Source organism: Struthio camelus, chromosome 9, assembly GCF_040807025.1.
Source record: "Struthio camelus isolate bStrCam1 chromosome 9, bStrCam1.hap1, whole genome shotgun sequence".
Lineage (NCBI taxonomy): Eukaryota > Metazoa > Chordata > Aves > Struthioniformes > Struthionidae > Struthio > Struthio camelus.
This window is the reverse complement of record NC_090950.1, coordinates 5,120,831-5,140,379: the sequence shown is the minus strand read 5'-3', so window position 1 is coordinate 5,140,379 and position 19,549 is coordinate 5,120,831. Positions and strand designations below refer to the sequence as shown.

The following is a 19,549-nucleotide window of genomic DNA, read 5'->3' as shown; positions in this document are numbered from 1 at the left end:
GTTTCTTTGGCATGTTGGTAGCTGTCTCTGACAACAATTTGCTCTTTTTTTTCCACCAGTAACAGTAGGTGTGGTGAAAGGAGGAAGTTACCGGCCAAGAAATGGAGGCTAATCTTTCGTTATACAACTAAAGCTTCTTCTTAAAAAGGTGAGGCGCCTTCTATTCCAACAGGATTCCTGATTTTAAATATAGTTTGCCCTGGGGAATGACTAATCAAAGACACAAATGATTTGGTAACATATTGTAAGCAGCAGTTTGTCTAGATGTGTTGAAATTAAGGCAATAATTATTGCATATCTGTTTGTCTTTTGCAAAGAGTGCCAAAGGCAGCAAAGAACGTAGGTGTTACTGCAAGTCTGATATGCATTTGGGAAGGGCCAGCATTTGGTTTCGCGGGGCGCAAAGTTGGTAGCAATCATGATGATCCCCACGTTCCCACGTCCCCTTGGCTCTCCTGCGCTCTGGCTGTCTCCTGAGGGCTGTGGCCCAACATCCTTTCCGATCTACAAGTTCCTGTAATCTCAGGCAGGAGGTGGACGCATAGCACTATGTGCTATGTCATGACAAAGTGAAGGTATGAGTGTCAGTTCAGTCTGTGTCTCTGTTGGACTGCCAAGCAACTGCCATCTTGGATGACATTCATACATCTGGCATCCTTGCCGCATTTTCTTGCAGCCCGGCTGGAACCTCGTGAATCCAATCCAAGTAAGAATTGCTGATTTCCCTGCTAGATGGGAGAAACAGGATGATGGATGCAAAGGCAACTGTCAGAGGTGGAGCAGGATGTCTGAATTGGAGCTGGGAGATCTAAGGACAAAATTGTTAAAATAAGAAGGGTGTGGAGTTTGTAGCGGAGGGAAAGAGAGAACGGAGATAGCTGCTGGATAGGAGCTGTTCCACATGTTTTATAACTGGTTGTGGTGGCTTTGCCTAGTGTTTTCGTTGCAAATTCTTCTAACGTATGCCAGGGAAGAGGAACATGGGAAGGATCAGAAACATCTCACTGAGCACAGGTTCCCATTTTCCCCCGGTGATGGTCCACTGAAGAGCTGAACTGTTACAGTTTGCACCTGCATAGTTCTGTTTCTTTGGTCCGTGCTGTACCTATTAAGCTTCCTGATTTTGCTGATTCTTGGGTTAATCCCTATCTCTGCCGGCTGGCTGAGCGCAGCTCCTCCTTGTTCAGGCAAGCGTGTGCTGCTTGTCTGATGCTGACATTGCCTACACCACAGACAGAGGGACACACGCAGCAACGGCCTTGCTTTTCTGCAAAGCACCTTGAACTCTCTGTCCTCATGCAGCTCAGCAATCACAGTCTCGCAGGACACGTGCTGAGCTATGATTGCATTTGGTACTCACACAGGCTACAGTTGTTTTTTGGTATTTTCAAGAGGATAAACACTGAGAAAGGACACCAGAAAAACTTCTGTAGAGTCTGGAAGCTCTAAGCTCAAGGAAAATACTTTTTTCTGATGCACTGGCAAAGCCAAACCATTTGAAACATTGTTTTTCTTCCAGATCCTTTCTCAACTTCTCTACTAGTAATCCTAGACTGTCAAAATATTTTCTGCTTAGGAAGTTCTGCCAGTGGTGTGAAGGAATCCATCCAACAACAGTGAGACACGCAAGATGAACAGAAGGGTTTTACCTATTGCAAAAGACATTTGCGGATCAAAGATAAAATGGGACAAAGAAATCAAGAGGCCCTTGCCTTCTCAGCATAAAAAGAGGTAACTTCTTATTGCCTGAACCTAGGCCCCACTTGCTCCTTTCCCCCCTCACTCCCAGCAGATTTCTGTTTCTTGGCCTATGCCAAGGCTGCACATCTTTTCTAGACAGTAAGGTGCAAGGCAAACTCTTGCTTGCGGCACAGAAGGCAGCTGTAATTCTCCTTGTGGGGAAGCACAGGACTGGGACTAGATCTGTGAGAGGCAACTGAGGTAAGGTGAGGAAAGGGTGGGACTGGAACAGGAGATAAAAAGGGCAGAAACCAGGAGTAGAAAGGGCTGTAACCATCTGACCAAAAAGGGAAAGAGAAATCGGAATCCCCACATCTCCACACTGTGATGCTATTTACAAATAGCCATGAGACCCATGGGCAACATGTGTTGCCAGAGAGCCTGGGTCACATGGACAACAGCAGCTTAATAACGAAGCTGCATTCACAAGGTTGTCCCTGAAGTCCTGCTCATCCCGTGTACTGAGCGAGGCACGGATCTTGTGAGACCCACCATCCTAGAGCAGAAACCCGCATCACAGGGCTTGTGAGGCTGCACTGAGGGGGCAAGGGGCTCTGTGATTCTGGCCTTCCCCATTTCTAAACGGGTCTCCAACATTCTTCCAGCACTCTGCTATGTGCAGCTCTTGGAAGCAACAGCCCTGTGAAAGGCACCTCTGGCTACATAACCTATGTTCCTCTTATGGTTATTAACCATGCGAATTAATACAATAGGTATCTTGGGCCAACGTCAACTCAGATGTAAGAGTTCTGCAAATCTTAACAACTTCCTTGGATATTTCCACTTTGTGTCTTATTCCCTGCAATTGTAATAACACAGCTGGTCCTCTCCTGAAGGTGCTGTCTCCAGGGAGAGGTGACAGTTTCATGGTTTCCCATGTGAGACAGCTCATCCAAGTGTCACTACCCTGAACTAGTACCAAGACAATGACTTTGAGTAACTATCATTTCAGCATAAATTAAACTATCTGTTTACAGTATGTGGATTAGCAGACATACTGAGGATGTCATCACTGGAAATGCTGTCCACCACCACTGTCAAATCCCAAAGTGAGTTCACACAGAACTCACCTGTGCTTACAGATAACTTCCATCTCTTTAATCCTATTGACCAGTCTTTTACTCCTGTCCCGTACAACGTCCCTCGGTCACACACTAGTTAAAGATGCTAACAACTGGTTTACGGTTATTTGGTTTTTGTACAGTGAACTCTAAAACTAGCCCCAAAATACACAGGAATACTTCTCAGGACATAGGCCTTCACAGCCACAAATGCTCCCAATGTGAGCTTTGCAATGAATGAACAACTTCAGACAATAAAAATTACTTCTTTGATCACAGGTAGAAAACAATTAAGATCAGTATTGGCACCAACTTAAAAACAAGTTAACAGAAGATACGAAATAATTTTGTATAAGTAAAGAAACGTTCTGATACCAGCTCTGAGGTTTCAGATAGCCATAGTTATTTCACATTGATTATAGATGCACTTCAAAGTGTGTTCTGTCACTGTGAGTAGAACAGTTTTTTGAATACAATGCTTTTTCAGAAGCTTTGTTTCCTCCTTAGAGAAACTTAGGGCAGCAATGGTTAGCTGAAAAACATTTTTGTATTGCCTTCATGCATTCACTGCATGAAGTCTCACTGATCGGCTAGTTTCCTGTGGGGGGAACATTTTCATGCAGATACTGGAGAGCCAGATCTGTCCACTTCATTTCTTGCTCTTTCACAGACTCGGTCGTGCCACCATTGTCTTGTTCTGGTTCAGGAAGTTCGTTCTGAAAACAAAAAAAGGTACAATGCATTTCGCATGTAGTAAGCTTCCTAAAAAGAACAGGTTACTAATACTTCATACTGATACAATACATAAATCCACACAGGAGACTGGAGCGTGCCTCTGACCCATACACAACTTGCATGCTCATCCAATTAAAAACATTACTAAGCCCTGTTCTGAAGACTACTCTTTTCATATGAATACGGTGCTTAATCTGAAAAGTAAATTGGTTAGCAGGGCCCTGGGGCCCTGCTAGCACTCAGACTATGCACTTGCAGTGGAGAACAAGAATATATAGTAAAAACAAAAAACCAAAAAAAGTAAGTAATAGTACAGTGCAAATATTCCATTGTTTGTTTGCAATGTATTTCTTTTGCTGTTCAGTCCCAGGACTACAGATACTGCATTTATTGCAGCTGTTACTAAGAAACTGGCTCTGTAACATACTATTGTCCCATTGCAGGTGAGAAATCCTTCCTCTGTGCACTGAAGTCAGGTATGTCTGTGCTGTATCAACAGGGGAAGTCAGGAACCCTTACGAGATGCAACACAGAACTGCTCAGGAGACAGTAAGGAGGAAGTATGGTTTCACTGAGATTTAACGTTCCTTCTTTATGTTATTTATTCTGTGTGTGCCTGTACTGGTGCAGTCACACAGCGGGCGTGTTATTCTGCAAGATATCATTTGGGCAATAATTTTGAGTTCTAGATTTCTCGAAATCCCAGCATGAGCTAAATAAAATACTTCAATTTTGAAAATGGCATATGATTCAAGCCCTTTAGAGTTCAGGAGCCCTCTCCAGCAAGCACTGGATCAGATGCTCAGGACAGCTCAAATATGACTTTACAACCATTCTCTTGGCTTTTTCACAACTCCGCTGAGTAACTCTCTTGTGAATTTGTGCTGGTTTCTCTTTGTGACCAGAGCCAATCCCATCCCTGGGAATCTTTATATCCACAGCCAGGCTAATTGATGAAGCTTCCATCTATATGTGCCTTCAAGTCAAGGAAATCTAGGTTCTTGTGTCTGAGAATCGTAGTTCTGCAAGATCATTTCCTCAAGGCCAAATCAGGGCAGGAAAACTTGTGTGCTTTATATGCGGAGCGTGAAGGTGCGCGGCTACTCCTTGCCCTCTCTGAAATCAGAGACAGTGCTGTGCACCTCACTCTGACTAGATCGCAGCAGGGGCCCAGGGGTCCACAGCGATGGATGCAACGTAGCCAGACAGCTACATCGAGCAGGTGCCCCAGCTGCATTTCTACCTGCGGTCTGAGCAGCTGACAAACCAGGGAGGGCAATGGATGGTCAGAGGGATTCATCTCCCTAGTAACCTTCTCACACAACTGTGCAGACTGAAGCATGCAGCTTGTGTCTACAAGACCAGAAGGAGAAAAGGACATGGTGAGAAACCAACTCCTGTGTGGTCTCATCACTGCTCTGAGAAGGGACTTGGCAAAACCTGAGCTGCATCTTCTCCAGGAATGTTGGCATATCGTGATTTAAAGGCTGACACTTGAACAATATTCGCTTGCTGAGCTGAAGTTACTGCTAGTCTGCAAGTGTCTCTTTGCTAAAAGAAACTAGTAGCCAAAACTAGCCAAAGCAGCGCAGGAAGCACTTTCATGTGTTAATTCAGGATCATGTGAAATCCCTGTGATTTTAGTGTGCCTGCTGTGTCAGTGCTAGCCAGGGTAAAGCTTACGTACCAGAGTGAACAAGGAGAGGGAAGATCCTCAAATGCCTCTCAATTCACTGGTAGTCCCCAAATGGCTAAGGAAGAGGGTCAGCGAGGGAGATCTGAGGCTCTAACTTGGATATTTTTGGGATCAGAGGCAGCTTTTCCCCAGCTGCACCTCTCTGGCTTAGTAGCTGTACAATGACCTGTTTACTGGAAGGAGGGCTAGCTGCCATATACCGGATGAAGCACTACCAGCAGGAATCTTACTGCAGATGCTGGTGTGTTCACTACTATCCTGGAACTAGCAACAGCAACAATGTATTTGGAGAAGTCCAATTAGGAAGACATTTGATAATTTTTCAGCTTCTTCTAATGGAATTTCAGAAGGTGGAAATAAACTGTAATCAGGACTATTCAGCTGTCAGCATAAGACTGATCCTCTCTGTTCCGCAAAGTGGCTGGGCAACAACTTTGAAAACAGGTAGACCCTGGTGTCTAACCCAGAACTGTGCGATGGGAAGGGCAGTCCAGTTCCAAAGAGATAGGGCAACTGCCCAGGGGTAGAGGGAGAGAAACATCCATGCCCTTGTCTGCACACAGGAATGACGAGCATATGGGAGAGAACAGAGTTAAGTCATATCCATCCTGGGAACCTCTGGCACCGCAGAGGATACTTAGCGGCACCGCAAGCAATACTATCTGCCGTGTCTTGGCAGGGGTTGTGAGAAACACGCCAATCTTAACTCAGATTGATAAGCAGCGATTCACCTACCAATGGGATGGCCACGTCCTCATACGGCAATTTATCTTCCCTCCATGCATCGTCAATCAAATCCAAGATTCTGCCGTCCCTTTGCACTTCGCTGTCCATCTCTGTGGTAGGCAAGTACAGCTGAATCTGTGACACGAAGCAGATGCTGTTCTAGCATCCACGCTCCCAAGCGGCTCACGTTTAGACCGCACGGCTGCTCCAGCTGTGATCCAGTTATTATCAAGCTTCAAATCATATGGGGAAGCTTGGTTTTCCTAAAGCACTCAAAAAGGGGTTATAACCGCAGCGCAACTACTTCGTCTGCAAATAACGGCGTCAAATTGAAGTGCAGGTTGATAAGCATCAGAGGTGAAGAAATCTGTAAAAGTAGCCTATAATGATGAATTATAGCGGCTTTCAGGGGGAGCGCCTAGTTACTAACCTTTAGAAGTAGCTGGTGGGTGGCCTTGAGAGCTGCGGTTCCCCAGGGCCCTCTAACTCAGCACGAAAGCATTGCTTCTCGCTGGCTGCCGGTTGCCTTGCGGCGCCAGCTCTGCTGCCATAACTCAGCCGCGGGCCTTTGCCGCGCCTGCGAAGGAGCCAGAACCAAGCGTTTAACGCCGCACGAAATGCTGCCAAAAACCCAGATCCGGGGGATTAGTAACACACGACAAACACAAGAACCGTCCTCCACCCTCAGCTGCTGCCGGGGCCGCGGGTGATGGTTTATTAGGGCTCTGCCCGCGCCCCCTCCCCCTCCCCGGGAAACGTCATCGCGGCAGCTCGTCCCTGCGCGGCTCCCGCGGGCCGGCGGCCGCCCCCGGCTGCCGGCGCTGGTTTCACGGCAGAACGTGTCCGGAGAGGGCCGGAGCCGCCGGGCAGGGCAGGGCCGCGCCGCGCGCCGCCGCCGCCCCCCTCCCTTCCCCGGCGCCGCGCGCCCTACCGCGCCCATGCCGGGCAGCCGGCCTCCGCCCAGCCAGTGCGCAGGCGCGGCCCCCCCCCCCCCGGGCGCACGCGCAGGGCTCGCGCTCCGCCCCCGAGCGGCGTCACGTCATTGCGGGCGCGCCGAGGGGCGGGGAGGGGGGAGGACTCGGCCGGCGCGCGGCGCCAACGGCCGCTAACGGCCGCCCTTGCTCTCGCCTTTAGGACAGCCGCGGACGGCGCTTGCGGCCCGGGGCGAGCTGATGCGGCACGGTTAGGAGGCTTTCCTTAACGTCTCATCCCTCTTGCTGCGGCGTAGGGCCTGCTAACCCACGCCCAGCAGCCTTTTAAACCCTTCAAAACTGCACCCCCCCCCGTGTATATATATATATTTAATGCTAAACAATCCTGTTCTTCTCTCGCAAGCTGTATTTTCGGGGCCTTCCGTGTATCGTCAGTTTTCTCCCCCTTGCCTCTCTTCCGTTGCTGTGCTTCTTTCTTAAGGTGGGATGCAAAAGAAGTTTTATTAAGTCTTCTTTTTCTTCTCTTTGTCGCAAGTACTTGCTCCTCCTTAAATCTCAAGAGTGACAGGTCAGGGCCGGTTGCTTGGGCTGGAGTTAGAGGTTAAGCGCAGGGTGTACGCGGGTGCGTCCCGTGAGTGGCCCGTGCCCTGCACCCGTTGAGCGGAGGGGCGCCGTCCTGAGGCTGCTCACCCGGGAGGCGCCGCCGGCTGCGGCCCGGGCTGCCGTTCTTAGAGCCCGCCGCAAGCAGGAGCCGGTGCTGCCTGGCTTCTCAGGGCACTGAAGCCTTGTAGCGGTGAGCTTAGTCCAGGCTCTCATGAGGCGAGCGGCTGATAAAGGGCCTGGCTCGTTCTCCACGTCTCCTTTTTGAATTTTAGAAGTTCTCCGCAGTGGACGGAAGAAATCTCCCCGCTACCCCTTGGAAACCAATTCTGTGTGGGTGTGATTGGCATAAAACAGAAGAGCTGCTGCTGGTTATGGTCCGCTGTGGCCACCTGGAACGGCTCCTCGGCTCTCAGCAGCAGCTCTGTCGTCAGCAACACAACCGAGAGGCTCCGCGTCCTGGCTTAATTCTGTCACGCGTGGACAGAACTGAAGAGAGACAAAACGCTGTATCAGTGTAGGGTCAGGGTTGGTTTTTTTTTTTTTTTTTTGGCTCCAGGAAATGTTTATTTTCTGAATAAGTGTGGTAGAAAACGTACCTGAACTCCAAGGGCAGGCTTTGATTTCTGGATGGGCTTTTAAAACGTGCTAGGAGCAGGATGGAAGCTCTCACTTAAGTTAAAAAGAGACCAAAGCCAAGTCTGCGCCTTTCTGAAAATCTCACTTTGTGTGACCCGCTGTGCCCCTCCTGTTGACTGCATAATAATGCCATAATTATTTTTAAGGAATCATGTTGTGAAGATCCCTCTCTAAATACTTGGGAGAGTGGATGGATGCTTTGGTAACAGAAGATTGTATGAACACCTCCAAATAGCAAAGTGAAGTGTATTTTTTTGTGAGTTAACCAGAAGGGACGCTGTTTCGTGGACAACCTACTGAAATAAAATGTCAGCTTTGTGGCTCTGGTTCCAGTGTAACTTTCAGTTTTTACTCTCCTTTTTTTTGCTATTAAGGTAAACCTTTCTTGCTTTACAAGTGTGTGGAACTTCTATCTGTGCACACATACATGTGTTCATGACTTAACGGTCGTGCACTGCTACTGTAAACCCATGCAACTTATTTTCGTAGCTTAAGGCACCAGAGGAATTTTTAAAAAACCAGCGCTATATTGAAGGAAAAGTCCTCTTGACCATACTAAGTAGCAATGTGTCCTGAAAGCAGTAATGAGCTTTGTCTTCTGTTTAAGCGAGACCTAATTTATGGATAGATTTTTTTGTTTTTCCTCACCACTGCTTGCTTACAAGGTGCTTGGGTTTTTCTCTCAAGCAACAAATACCCCTGTCAGAGATGCCTCTTGGGCCTGGTCCATCTGCAAGTTCCCGAGTGTGGCTCTTCCTCTGCAGTTCAGTATACCCAAAAGACGGGAGATCTGCCAGTTCCTGTGTATTGAGCCAGCCACTACGGCTGTTTGAGTTGTTCTGTTCATTAGAGAATACTGCTGTATCACCCTAAATTCATGGAGCTGAATGCTTGTGTGTGTGTTTGGTTTTTGTAGAAAAATCTGTTTTCCTTTGTTTGGCAGATATCTGGCTTATAAATTCACGAAGGTGACCACTGTTCTCCTCACCTGTAATTGTGCACCAGCTGCTTATTATGTAATCTTTAAATTTCTTTTCTGTGGACTTCTGCTGCATGCTCTGCAGTTGGCTGGAGAAGTAGACTTGCTGATATATAGCCTCCGGTGACCTCTGTTTTTGTTTACTTTCCTAGCTGCTAACGCCGCCAGGATTTGGTGATGGAGGCTTTGCTGGAAGGAATGCAAAGACATGGGCAGGGAAGGTATGTATGCAACAGAATACACCCGTCTGTCAGACTAACTCCCCTTTTATTTAGAACCAAATGCTGTCTTACCAGTCAGGCAAATCTTCCATTTTTCAAATAAGGTCTTTGCTCTGTGTCTCCTTGTGCCTGCTGTGCACAGTGGCCTTCAACCAAAACAAGCAAAGTCACTTGGTGAGCTGGCTTCCCAGTAATCACTGCTCTCTGATATCGTGGTCTTGTTACTATTTCTGTGTTTCATCTTCCCTAAAAACTTTACCTCCTTTTGTTTTTAAAACCCTTCTTACCATCTAGCACCAGGAGCGGTAGTAATTAAAAGTGAATAAATATCTTTTTAAGAGCCCTATTAGGTTAATGAGACCTGCCTTTGCTACCTGTTTTTATTGGAAACGTTTGATTGTTTCTTGAGCGTGCTGGCGCTGCAGAGCACCGTTCATCTCTGAAGAATCCTTTATGCTCTGTCTTGGGTGAAAGTATCTGGATCCCAGAGAGACTGTAGTGCCAGTAATGGGGGTGGGGGGGGGCATCATTTTATTTGTTAAACAAGCGTGAAGCAAAAGTTACTGATGCTGTTTTCATAGTTGTCTTTGAGAGTTTGACCCAAGTTTACTGATACCATATATTTGTTCTACAAATAACTGGTTGCAGAAATCAAGCTTAGACTGAGCTTTATATTAGCAGTTGCTGAGAAGGAAATGTTCTTGCTCTGCATAATAGCTGCTAATTTTTTGTTAACTTGCAGGACAGGGTGAACTTCAAATTGAAATGATTTGGGCTCCTTTAAGAACTACTTCTTTCCCTGTTAAAACAACTGTCAAGTTGTGAAGTGTGCATATGCTCTGGGGGAACAGAGAAATTTAGATCCGTTAACCTATTGATTTCCATTTCTTCTGAGTGCTTTCCGTTTGACAGGCAAATTAAAGGGGTAAAGATCATCATAGGGTTCACTGCCTTCTCGGGCTGTATCTTGCAGGCCTGAATGTTGTCCCTGGCTTAGCAGCCTGTGAAGTTTTAGAGGAGTTTGCTGAATTGGCTCCAATAATTACTGCACCAAATTAGAAATTCTGCAGTCACTAGGGAGCATGCTGTCCCCAAAGGATTGCAAGTGTTTTATTCTTCATTATCATGTTGTCATCCAACCCCCTCTACTTAGGGGTTTGTTTGCATTTGTGATAAACTTCTATTTTCAGGAGCTGATAGCTTGGCTGTAAGATTTCTCTGGTGACTGAAACTTGGTATAAAATGTCTCTGCCTCGAGAGCAATTGCGAAGAATAGAAAACATGGATTAAACCTGTTCCCTTTTGCTTAGATAATGCATAGCACCAAGGCAAAGGGATAAGTATTTGTAGGTGCTTGTTATGTGTCTATGGTTAAAAGGAAAAAAATCCCTGTGCTTAAAGTGTGTAGCTTACTTGTTTTGGCTAGGATTTATAAAGTATTCCTCACTGGTCGTTGCCAAAGTTAGGTCTCTGCTCAGTGATATGAACGTGCCACTTGTGAGGTATTGCATTAGAGAATTAGATGAATACTTAAAAATTGTATGAATTTCTTCCCAAGCTGATTTGCTTAGAGTGCAAAGTACTGCATATGCACAGTTGGTCCCTTAGCGCAAGTCAGTTTGTTCTTCTGACTTTGGTGGTACGGGACTGCTGGACCTGTGTTGGGTGGTGCCTGCTTTGGGACTTCAGCAAGTTCTTTCCCTCCCAGCAGTGGGTTCTTGACTTCGTGTGAGGCTGAGCTGCAGGAGCTGATGAAGCAGATCGACATTATGGTGGCTCACAAGAGATCTGAGTGGGAAGGACAGACACAGGCCTTGGAGGCTTGCTTAGATGTTCGAGAGCAGGAGCTTTCCTCTGCCAGGGCTGCTTTGGAAGAAAAATACAAAGAGGTACTGCCTCAAGTTCACTGTTTCCTGGTCAGCACGGTTCCATGTGTTTTGCCTGTTACAATGCAATATAAAGACTGAACCTGAATTTCAGTTTGTTGACTTTGCATAGAAGTGTGTTGCTTATCAGTTGTTGTTTCATCAGAACTGACCGATTTTTGACGTTTAAATGCCAAGCCAGGACACGGGGCTTTTTTATTTTGCAAATGGCTGTGTTAAGCGAAACAGGAACCTGTCTCATGATTGGAGATCAGCACTAGAATTTACAAAAACAAAGGAGCCTGTTAGATCAAGGTACCCAATGCATAATTCAGAGTCAAGTGGTCAACTCCCTAAGGCTTGGTTGAAGTTCACAATGTGAATTGTCAGAGTTTCTACAGAAAATCCAGAGACGCTGAATCTGGATACAACAGTAGTCAACAGCCCAGTTACCTGTAATCACAGGGAGAAAATGTACTGGTGTGAACTGCACCACGGGCTTGCTGGGAGGCCCTCAAAGGATTGTTTTATGTGCCCTGTAGCCCTAAAGAAATGAAAGGCTAGTATATGTGGAGTCACGCCACAGGACTCTTGTTTGGAAGGGCTGTGATTTTATTTTGTAGGTTATCATTGTTCTGATCAGTTGTATTTTCTCTAGACACTCGTGAAATATTTCTTACCATCAGAAACAAACAATGATGTCAAAAAATAAGCTGTCAAGTGTGGTTAAAATCACTGCTGGAGTGTATTCATGCTTTTGGTTTATTCCGAGGAATTTTTGTGATGGTTCCTTTTAAGTGTGTCGTGTGTTACCTATGTATTGGATTACTGTCTTTTGGACCTGCAGTTAGAAAGGTGGCTGTCCTGTGGATAGAAAGAGGACAGAAAGAAGATGACAACGAGTCAGAGGAGCATTTGAATCAATATAAGAGAAGTCCTCTCCATGAGTTTCAAAGCCCCACTTTGTCCCTCTCATCTGCATGCATTATTTAGAACTCTGCTTCAGCTGAGAGTAGTAGTAAGATAGTGACATGGCTCTCTTTTCTGTGAGTGGGTAGGCATTGCAATTTCAGCCTATCTATGAACAATTTGGTGAAAATGCCACATGAAAATAGCCTTTTGGCACAGGACCAAAATAAAAGGCAGGAAGTGAATGGCTCAAAGCAAGAGTCCAGAACAGAAACAGTTCTGGCCCCAGGCTAGCAAAGATTTAGGTGTAGGCTTAACCTGATTCATGGTGAATGACTCCATTGCAACATGCATTTTTAAACAAAATTAGGATCTTTTAACAGTCACTTACCACTGTTGCTGTAACATACGTGTCTGCCTATGGAACAAAAACTAATTCCAGTACCTACTGACAGTGTAGTTTAAGTCTACTGCTGTTTTATTCCTTTGCCTTTTAATGCTTTATTTAGGTTGGCATGTTGCGTCAGCAGTTAGAAGACGCGGAGAAAGCCAAACAGGACATGGTTAGAGAATATGAACAGCAGCTGAAGAAATTTCAAGAAGAGGTGAGCTTCAGAGCAATAAGATTGGGTTTTAGTTCCAGTTGATAAGTGGTCTGGCAGGTGAAGTACTTTGTGTCACTGCTGTTGTTTGAAAGCCGTGGTTTTCAACCTTTCCGTTCTTTTAATCTTTATATTCTTACAAAAGAGAGAGTATTGAGTGTAGACAAAGCAATGTTTTTATGCTTCAGTAGCCCTGTTTCTTTTGCGTTGGAGGACCTTGGTGATGAACAGACAGCTGCTGGAGTGGAAATATGTAGTAAGTGTATTGTTGCAATTTTCATCTGCAGAAATTTACTGCAAAAATTTCCTGTATTCTCCCACCCTATTCACCGTAGCGCTTATGCTGAAGTTGCCATGGGTACAGGCAACAGCAGTTTGTTCCCTCAGCATTTCATGGAGTTAAGAAAGAGTGATGGTGTAACTGGCCTTGATCATGTGAAGAAAACATGAGATGAGATTGGTATGCACTCATCTGCTTTTTGCCTCCATTTGTTCTTCTTTTTTTTTGTTTTTGTGAGGATTTTGTTTTTTGAAGGCATATTAATCTTAACGCGCTCAATAGAAACTAAGTATACTTGACATGCTTTTTAAAAATAATTTCAGAGCTTTCATCTCGCGAAGAATGTCTTACTCGCTGCAAGGTGGTGAACGTCCTGCAGGTGGTATAACAGTGTCCCATGTCTGTGCCTTAACTCTTTGCCTGTCTCTGCTTGCTTGTCAGTAGCAGGGAGTTAAATGGCCTGAATAGCTAGCAGAGCATTGACCTGTTTTCCCTGGAGGGTTTGGCTTAGTTCCTGCTCACTGTAAGACATAACTTAAAGTAATTTTGTAGTTTCAGCTTTGACGACAGAAGGCATCTGTCCTCATTTAAAACACCTTACTCCTCAGTATTATTAACCGTCTTCATTCATTAGATGTTCCCGCTGGAATAATGGGTAGGCTGTAAAGCTGAGATGCACTGGCAGATCTGCCTAAATTTCTACAGCAGAATTATTATTTAATATTTGACTTATTATTATTTATTTTAATTGCAAAGTGTATGTGGAGGCCAAAATTGCAGTGCATTGGTATTTTATCCACAAAGGATTAATGTAGAGGACGTTAAGCTCCAATGTTTCTCAGTCTCCTGTACCATCTGTGGGGAAATTCTTTCTGCTTCAGTTTACCAGCATTACCAATAAATTGCACGTAGAGCGTCCAGCTCACTGAGTTTGTTAAAAGGATAGGTCAGTACCTGTAATCTTCCTGACTTGTTTAAAAGATGTTCGTATATTAATTGTAAGCCTGTACGTCTGTCTGTTCCCACTGAACGTGCTTAAACACTTTGCTGACTTAGGGCTCTGGAGGACCTTTTAAGAACAGAAGTCAGCTTTTGTGACCAATGCATGGGACTGTGAATCATGAGGTCTTGATTCAGATATTTTTTTTCTTTCACGCTTACCCTGCTCATCCCTGGGCTTAGGTTTCTCCGTTGGTAAAATGGGAATGATGATTTTTCAAATTCAGGTGGCTGTTTGGAAACCTAACTTGTTTAATGGTTGAGTTGGGGGGAGCTCCTCAGATGGAAAATTCTGTGTGAGTTGCTAGTGATGGTTTGCACAGAGGGTCATTTAAATGTTAAGAGCTTTTTCCTCATTTATGGTTCTGTTATGAATTCTGGATTCTAGCAGTAGGTGTAAAAAGTGATGTTTTCTGTTGGCATTCTCCAGTCACTGTGAAATGCAGAGTTTATCTAAGCAGAAAATGACAGATGAAATAGTGTTGATACTATGTAGAATGGCAATTCTTAAATCTTCCTTCTCCTGCTAAGTGGAAGCCTGCCAGTTGCTCTTTGAGCTTCACAAGCGCTCTCTAATCTTAAAGAAACTGTGTTTCTGGGTGGACTCTCCCCCCGCACTTGGTGTGTGGTGTGCCCTTCCGTAAATGCACCGCACGTACTGCCAGCTGCTACCGTGGCCGGGAGTCACCTGTAGAGAGCGCAGTACCACCCTTAGCTACATCGACAGCTGCACTTAAGCCTCCAGCTTTAATACTGGTAAGACAGAGGTTTAACTATAGCTGCTGATGTCATGGCTGAGTGGCATCTTGCGCCTCTTCATACAGCTCGGCGTATTTTGTGTTCATATGGAGTATATAGGTTTGTACAAACAGAAGTCTTCACTTGAAAACCACATGGCCTTGAGTTGAGGGAATTGTTTGCACAGAGCCATTTTGTGTGCCTTCCTTCAAAATGCTCTTTAATTCTTGCCCAGTTGGCGTCAAACAGTGTAGTCTTACTCACTGACTTCCTTGCAGTTGGCCAGGCTGAGGAGAAGCTATGAGAAGCTGCAGAAGAAACAGCTGAAAGAAGCTAGAGAGCAAGGTGCCAAGAGAGAAGAGGAGGACCAGTTTGAAATGAGCCGACTGACCAGGAAGCTGGAAGTATGTAGTTAGAAAGCAAATGGTGATCAGAGTTCATACGTATTGACTGCCTGAGCTTCAGTGATGATTCTGAATGCTCAACCAGGAAGTGGACAGTGAATCCTCATTTAAAAAAAAATAAAAATCTTTGTCTGCTCCAGGTTAGCTCTTCTCAGCTGCTTGTGTAATAAAGGCCGTTTTTGGCATTGGGGCCTGTAAGTGCGCAGGAGAACTCATGCTGCTCTTCTTGATCTCAGTCTAAATAAAAGGAAGGAATAAAAACTAAGAGGAAGAAGGTGCTGGAAGAATAATTAATTATGTGAACAAAATGAATTCCAGTACGACGAGGTTGTCATCTCACTGCTTTCAACTCTGTCTCATCTTTTAATCTTCCTGCCATGCTGAGCTCAACTGCACCCAATTTTCTTCAGCTGTACCCTTTAGTCGTGGCTAACAAACACATCTGACTGATGTAGTGTCCAATGTCTGGATCAAAGAGTAGCATTAAAATTCTGCATTTCGTGCTTGCCCTCTTAGTGATTTCAATAGCAGCCTGTTTTAGAAGCTAAAGCCAGGCTGAATTGTTTAAACTTTTGACAGCAAATTCATGAAACTAGCCATGAATCTGTTAGCACTTAACATTTGTAAACAGCAATAATTGACACCGAGGTTTTGACTCGGGAGGGAGAAAAGTACAGCAAGCACAGTGTGAGAGGGGTTTTGTACTGCTGAGTTGCTACATCAAATGCCTGGCTAATGGTTTCCCCGCTGTGGGGAAAGATGCATGAGGATATAGCGGAGGGAGAAAGCAAACGTGCGTATGAACTGGAAGGGGGCCATCTTGTCAACTGAATGGACGTACTGCTCCCAGCCACCCCTGCTGTCTTTGCAGGAGTTTCGTCAAAAATCACTTGACTGGGAGAAGCAGCGTTTGCTTTACCAGCAGCAGGTGGCATCACTGGAAGCGCAGAGGAAGGCTTTGGCTGAGCAGTCTGAGCTCATTCAGGTACAATTAATACGAGCCGAAAGTTTTTGTTTTGTTTGTGGCAGCAGGTGGGGGGGGACGGACAGGGGGAGAGACTAATGAAATCTCTTGGGCTCAACTCCAGTTTAGGTTGCCATTGAAATGACTTCTAACGTCCTGGTGGAATAAGCTTTACTTGTGTAAGGGGTGGATGGAAAAAAGATCTGGAGTCTATCAACAGGGGTTAGATGAACATCCCCCAGCTCTTCCCCCCGCCCCGCTGCCCCCATTTAACTTGTAGTATTAGTACAGAAGACAGTAGGATGAAGCTTTTTCTAAGAGTCAGAGACCATAGCATGTCCACTTTAAATAAACGTTGCGTCATGTCATCTGGTTCATAACTGCGTACCTGACAGTAGCTAAATATAGCTTCTAGGTCCAGCTCAGAGGATGTTTGAAAATGATTTTCCCCTACAAAACAGATGTCTCCACAAAGTACCAAAGTAACAGTGATTTTTAGCCCCCTCCCTCTTTTTTTTTTTCCCCCCTCCTTAAAGGCAAAGAGCGATGGAGCTGCTGTCTCTGAAAAGCTAATCGTTTGGTGAGTTAGTGGTGCTGCAGCAGCACTAGATGAATTGACCTAGAGCACAGCTGTGAAGTCACACTGACACAATCACAGCAGACGCTGATAAGAAGCTCTTGCTGGGGGCTTTACACTTAATGGGCTCCTGAGTTGTTCTTGAGTGGAAGCTCCTGCGAGGAGGAAGTTTGTGATGACAGGATTGAAGCTGGCTCTGACAGGGGCTTTGTGAGAGGCTGACACTAGTAAATCTACAAATGCAGAGAGAGTCTTTGAACAGAAGGTCTTGCTGCTCCGCTGTCTTTGTGTCATTGATAGCTCAATTGCCTGAGAACAGATGTGTCCTTGGAGTGCTGGCTGGTATACTGGATCACAGGGGGACTCTCTTCTTGCTGTGGAGCAGAAGAACAGAAATTTGGGGAGGTTTTTCCTAAGCAGTGTAGGCGAGTTAGGTGCATAGTTACCATGAACAGGCTGAATCCTCAATTTCTTTGAAAAGCCAGTCACAGAAGAACTAAATTTGTGTCTTGGATGTTTCTGTGCGGTGTGTACGCTTGGTTATTTTTTTGGCATGAGGTTAAGTTGAGCTCTGCGACCCTGGAGTGCCTTCCCGTTCCCCTTCTTTCAGCTGGGTTCCCCTCATGTCTTTCAGCGCAGTTTATGGAAGCGTGGCACTCTCGTCCCGTAACGAGCACCTCCGTGTAACACCTGCAGCCTTTAAAGTCCATAGGTGAAATTTGGTTGTCTGCGCTGCGTGCTCTGTGGCTGCAAATAAAAGATAGCTTAAATGTTTTCTTAATGCAGAAATAAATACTCAGGTAGTCTGGTACTCTGGTTTCTTGGGCTGAAAAAGTCTATGCTCTAAATTCTTGCCCCTCTGGATTACCTTTTTTGTCTTGACTATTCAGATGACGAAAAGGCCGTAACCAAAATTATACCACAGTCTTCCAAACACACGGTTCCTATAGTTTGCTCTGTTATTGCCTGGCATATAATGCCCCATAAATAAGCAAGTGCTGATTCTGAAGCTGACAGGAATTGCTACTCTTAGAAATTGGTAGTAAAGGAGTACTCAAATATTTTGTTTCAGCCTTTAAAAATTATAAGGTACTCCACAAAAAGGGTAGATACAAAATAAATTTTCTTAGGAAATTATATGAGAGCTGGCTTATTAAATTCCATCAGTTAGCAGTGTGGAAAGAAATGCTATGAAATAAAGAATTGTGTCTGTAAATAATAGAGCATGTATTGTTTGCTAGTCACACGTTCCTTATAACTATTACTCTTTTTTTTTGTCTTCTGTTAAAACGATAAAATATTCAAAACCAGCATTCTAGCAAGCTGTTAGAACCAGATATTTATTGCATAAAGCAGAGCATAATTGACTGTTGCACGCAGTTCAGTTTCTAATTTGTTTGATGCCCTCTCTCCCTCCCACCACCCCGTTGTGCCCTAAGAACTGCTTTCTGGCCTGGTGCGGAATTAACGGCTGGGTTATCTCTAACTTGTATGTGGTACTTGTAAACCTTCTTACCTGCTGTCATCCCTCTAGGTCTAGTCTTGGGTTGATGGGCAAAAAAAAAAAAAGAAACCTAGGCAGCTTTGTTCTTGGTTCATACTCGGGCATCTTGAGCTGTTTGAGATCCTCTTTTCCTAAATCCTGTTTGAACCCCTTTTGGAATTGGAGGGACCCCTCAAATTTATTTATTTATTTTAATTCTATCAATTTTTGGAAGTTTTAACCGTCTTGTAACCCTGGGACAGTGCTTCCCCTAGTTCCCTAAGAGGTAGTTTTGCTTATTTTGAGAGTGTGCTTTGCTGCACAAAGAAATCGATGTAAAATTCACGCAGTTTTGATGCGCTGTACTTTCTGTAGTTTAGCTTTAATACAAACCAATTGCTGTTAGCAGACTCAGCTTGCCAATCGGAAGCAGATGCTGGAGTCGGTGGAGCTGGCTAGCCGATCGGAAATCCAGCACTTAACCAGCAAGCTGGAGAGGGCCAATGATGCTATCTGTGCCAATGAGTTGGAGGTGGAGAGACTTAACATGAGAGTGGACGATCTAACCGAAAACAATCGGATGATTCTGGAAGATCAGCAAAGAGTTCAAGAAGAATTAAGGCAAGCCAAGAAAATGTTAGAGGTCAGTGGAGGAATTGTTAGGGAACTGAACATAAAGCAGTACCTGTGAGAAGTAGCAGGAAGGGTTGTCATCCCAGAGCTCCTGTGTCTTTCTAGAGCCTTTGTAAAGTTCCAGATTGGCCTCAAAGCTGGCTTTGTACCTATGTAGTGCTCTGCAGTGTTTCCAGGGGTTTCTTAAAAATCTGATCAACCTTATAATAAACTGATTTGGTCCATCTTGCAGCAGTCATTTCTTTCTCCCTCCTGTGCAGGTATTACAGGATGAGAAGATGGAGCTTAGAGCCACCTTGCAGTCTCAAGAAGATTTCATTGATAGCTCCAAGCTGCATCAGGAACAGTTACAGAAGGAGCTGGCCAGGCTGACTGAAACTCTTCACACAAAAGAACTCCTCATCAGGTAGCATCTGTGCCTTACCGATACATACCCTGTTGAATCCATATTTACGCTCCAGGCTCTCTGACTGAGGACAGTGGCATCATTTTCACAGAGCTGGATCTGTATTGGTTGGTATATAGACTAGTAAGAAACTGTAAAGTGTGCAAGTGCTTTGCTCCCTTGCAGCGCTTGTCAAATTGCCTTGCTTTTGAAATCAGCTGATTCTTAGTAAAGAATATGGAGGGAGTCAGCTTCCTGCTCTACTAGGTATCTGGAGGCAGCACAGACCTTTTGGGTGCGTTTCTCCCTGCCCTAGCGTTTTCAGTTAAGTGCTGGAGGCCTTTCAGGACCTAATTTTCCCTGACATCACTATGCATAGAA

At 45.1% G+C, this 19,549-nt stretch overlaps 2 protein-coding genes across 22 annotated transcripts in view; one reads left to right on the top strand and one right to left on the bottom strand.

The window, feature by feature from the left end:
- CEP63 (centrosomal protein 63) overlaps positions 1 to 19,549 on the top strand; it is a 37,372-nt gene that overhangs the window by 4,841 nt on the left and 12,982 nt on the right. The window contains exons 3-11 of one of the 16 annotated variants that reach the window (XM_068954887.1): positions 60 to 148; positions 1,577 to 1,731; positions 9,261 to 9,329; positions 11,038 to 11,218; positions 12,613 to 12,708; positions 15,001 to 15,126; positions 15,998 to 16,111; positions 18,560 to 18,793; positions 19,044 to 19,189. In XM_068954887.1, the coding sequence (XP_068810988.1) occupies positions 9,286 to 9,329; positions 11,038 to 11,218; positions 12,613 to 12,708; positions 15,001 to 15,126; positions 15,998 to 16,111; positions 18,560 to 18,793; positions 19,044 to 19,189 (941 nt within the window). In that variant the 5' untranslated portion in view covers positions 60 to 148; positions 1,577 to 1,731; positions 9,261 to 9,285. Of the gene's footprint in view, positions 1 to 52; positions 149 to 1,519; positions 1,732 to 6,986; positions 7,372 to 7,431; positions 8,504 to 9,260; positions 9,330 to 11,037; positions 11,219 to 12,612; positions 12,709 to 15,000; positions 15,127 to 15,997; positions 16,112 to 18,559; positions 18,794 to 19,043; positions 19,190 to 19,549 lie in introns of those variants that run through there. The other 15 variants (XM_068954893.1, XM_068954886.1, XM_068954888.1 and 12 more) reach the window with 15 other exon arrangements.
- On the bottom strand, positions 3,052 to 6,964 carry ANAPC13 (anaphase promoting complex subunit 13). Of its 6 annotated transcripts, none has more exons than XM_068954906.1 (4): positions 6,890 to 6,964; positions 6,389 to 6,578; positions 5,968 to 6,191; positions 3,052 to 3,517 (listed from the first exon to the last, which is right to left on the bottom strand). In XM_068954906.1, the coding sequence occupies exons 3-4, from the start codon at positions 6,064 to 6,066 to the stop codon at positions 3,392 to 3,394; spliced, it is 225 nt and encodes a 74-aa protein (XP_068811007.1). In that variant the 5' UTR covers positions 6,067 to 6,191; positions 6,389 to 6,578; positions 6,890 to 6,964; the 3' UTR covers positions 3,052 to 3,391. The 6 variants fall into 6 exon arrangements, with proteins under 6 accessions (XP_068811007.1, XP_068811005.1, XP_068811009.1 ...); XM_068954904.1 differs by having other exon boundaries at positions 5,968 to 6,093; XM_068954908.1 differs by having other exon boundaries at positions 5,968 to 6,068.

Excerpts from the sequence above, each read along its gene's own strand:
- ANAPC13 (XM_068954906.1), bottom strand. The coding sequence starts at position 6,066 with ATGGACAGCGAAGTGCAAAGGGACGGCAGAATCTTGGATTTGATTGAC. Across the intron at positions 3,518-5,967 it reads AGGACGTGGCCATCCCATTG|AACGAACTTCCTGAACCAGA; the intron begins GTAGGTGAATCG and ends TTTTGTTTTCAG.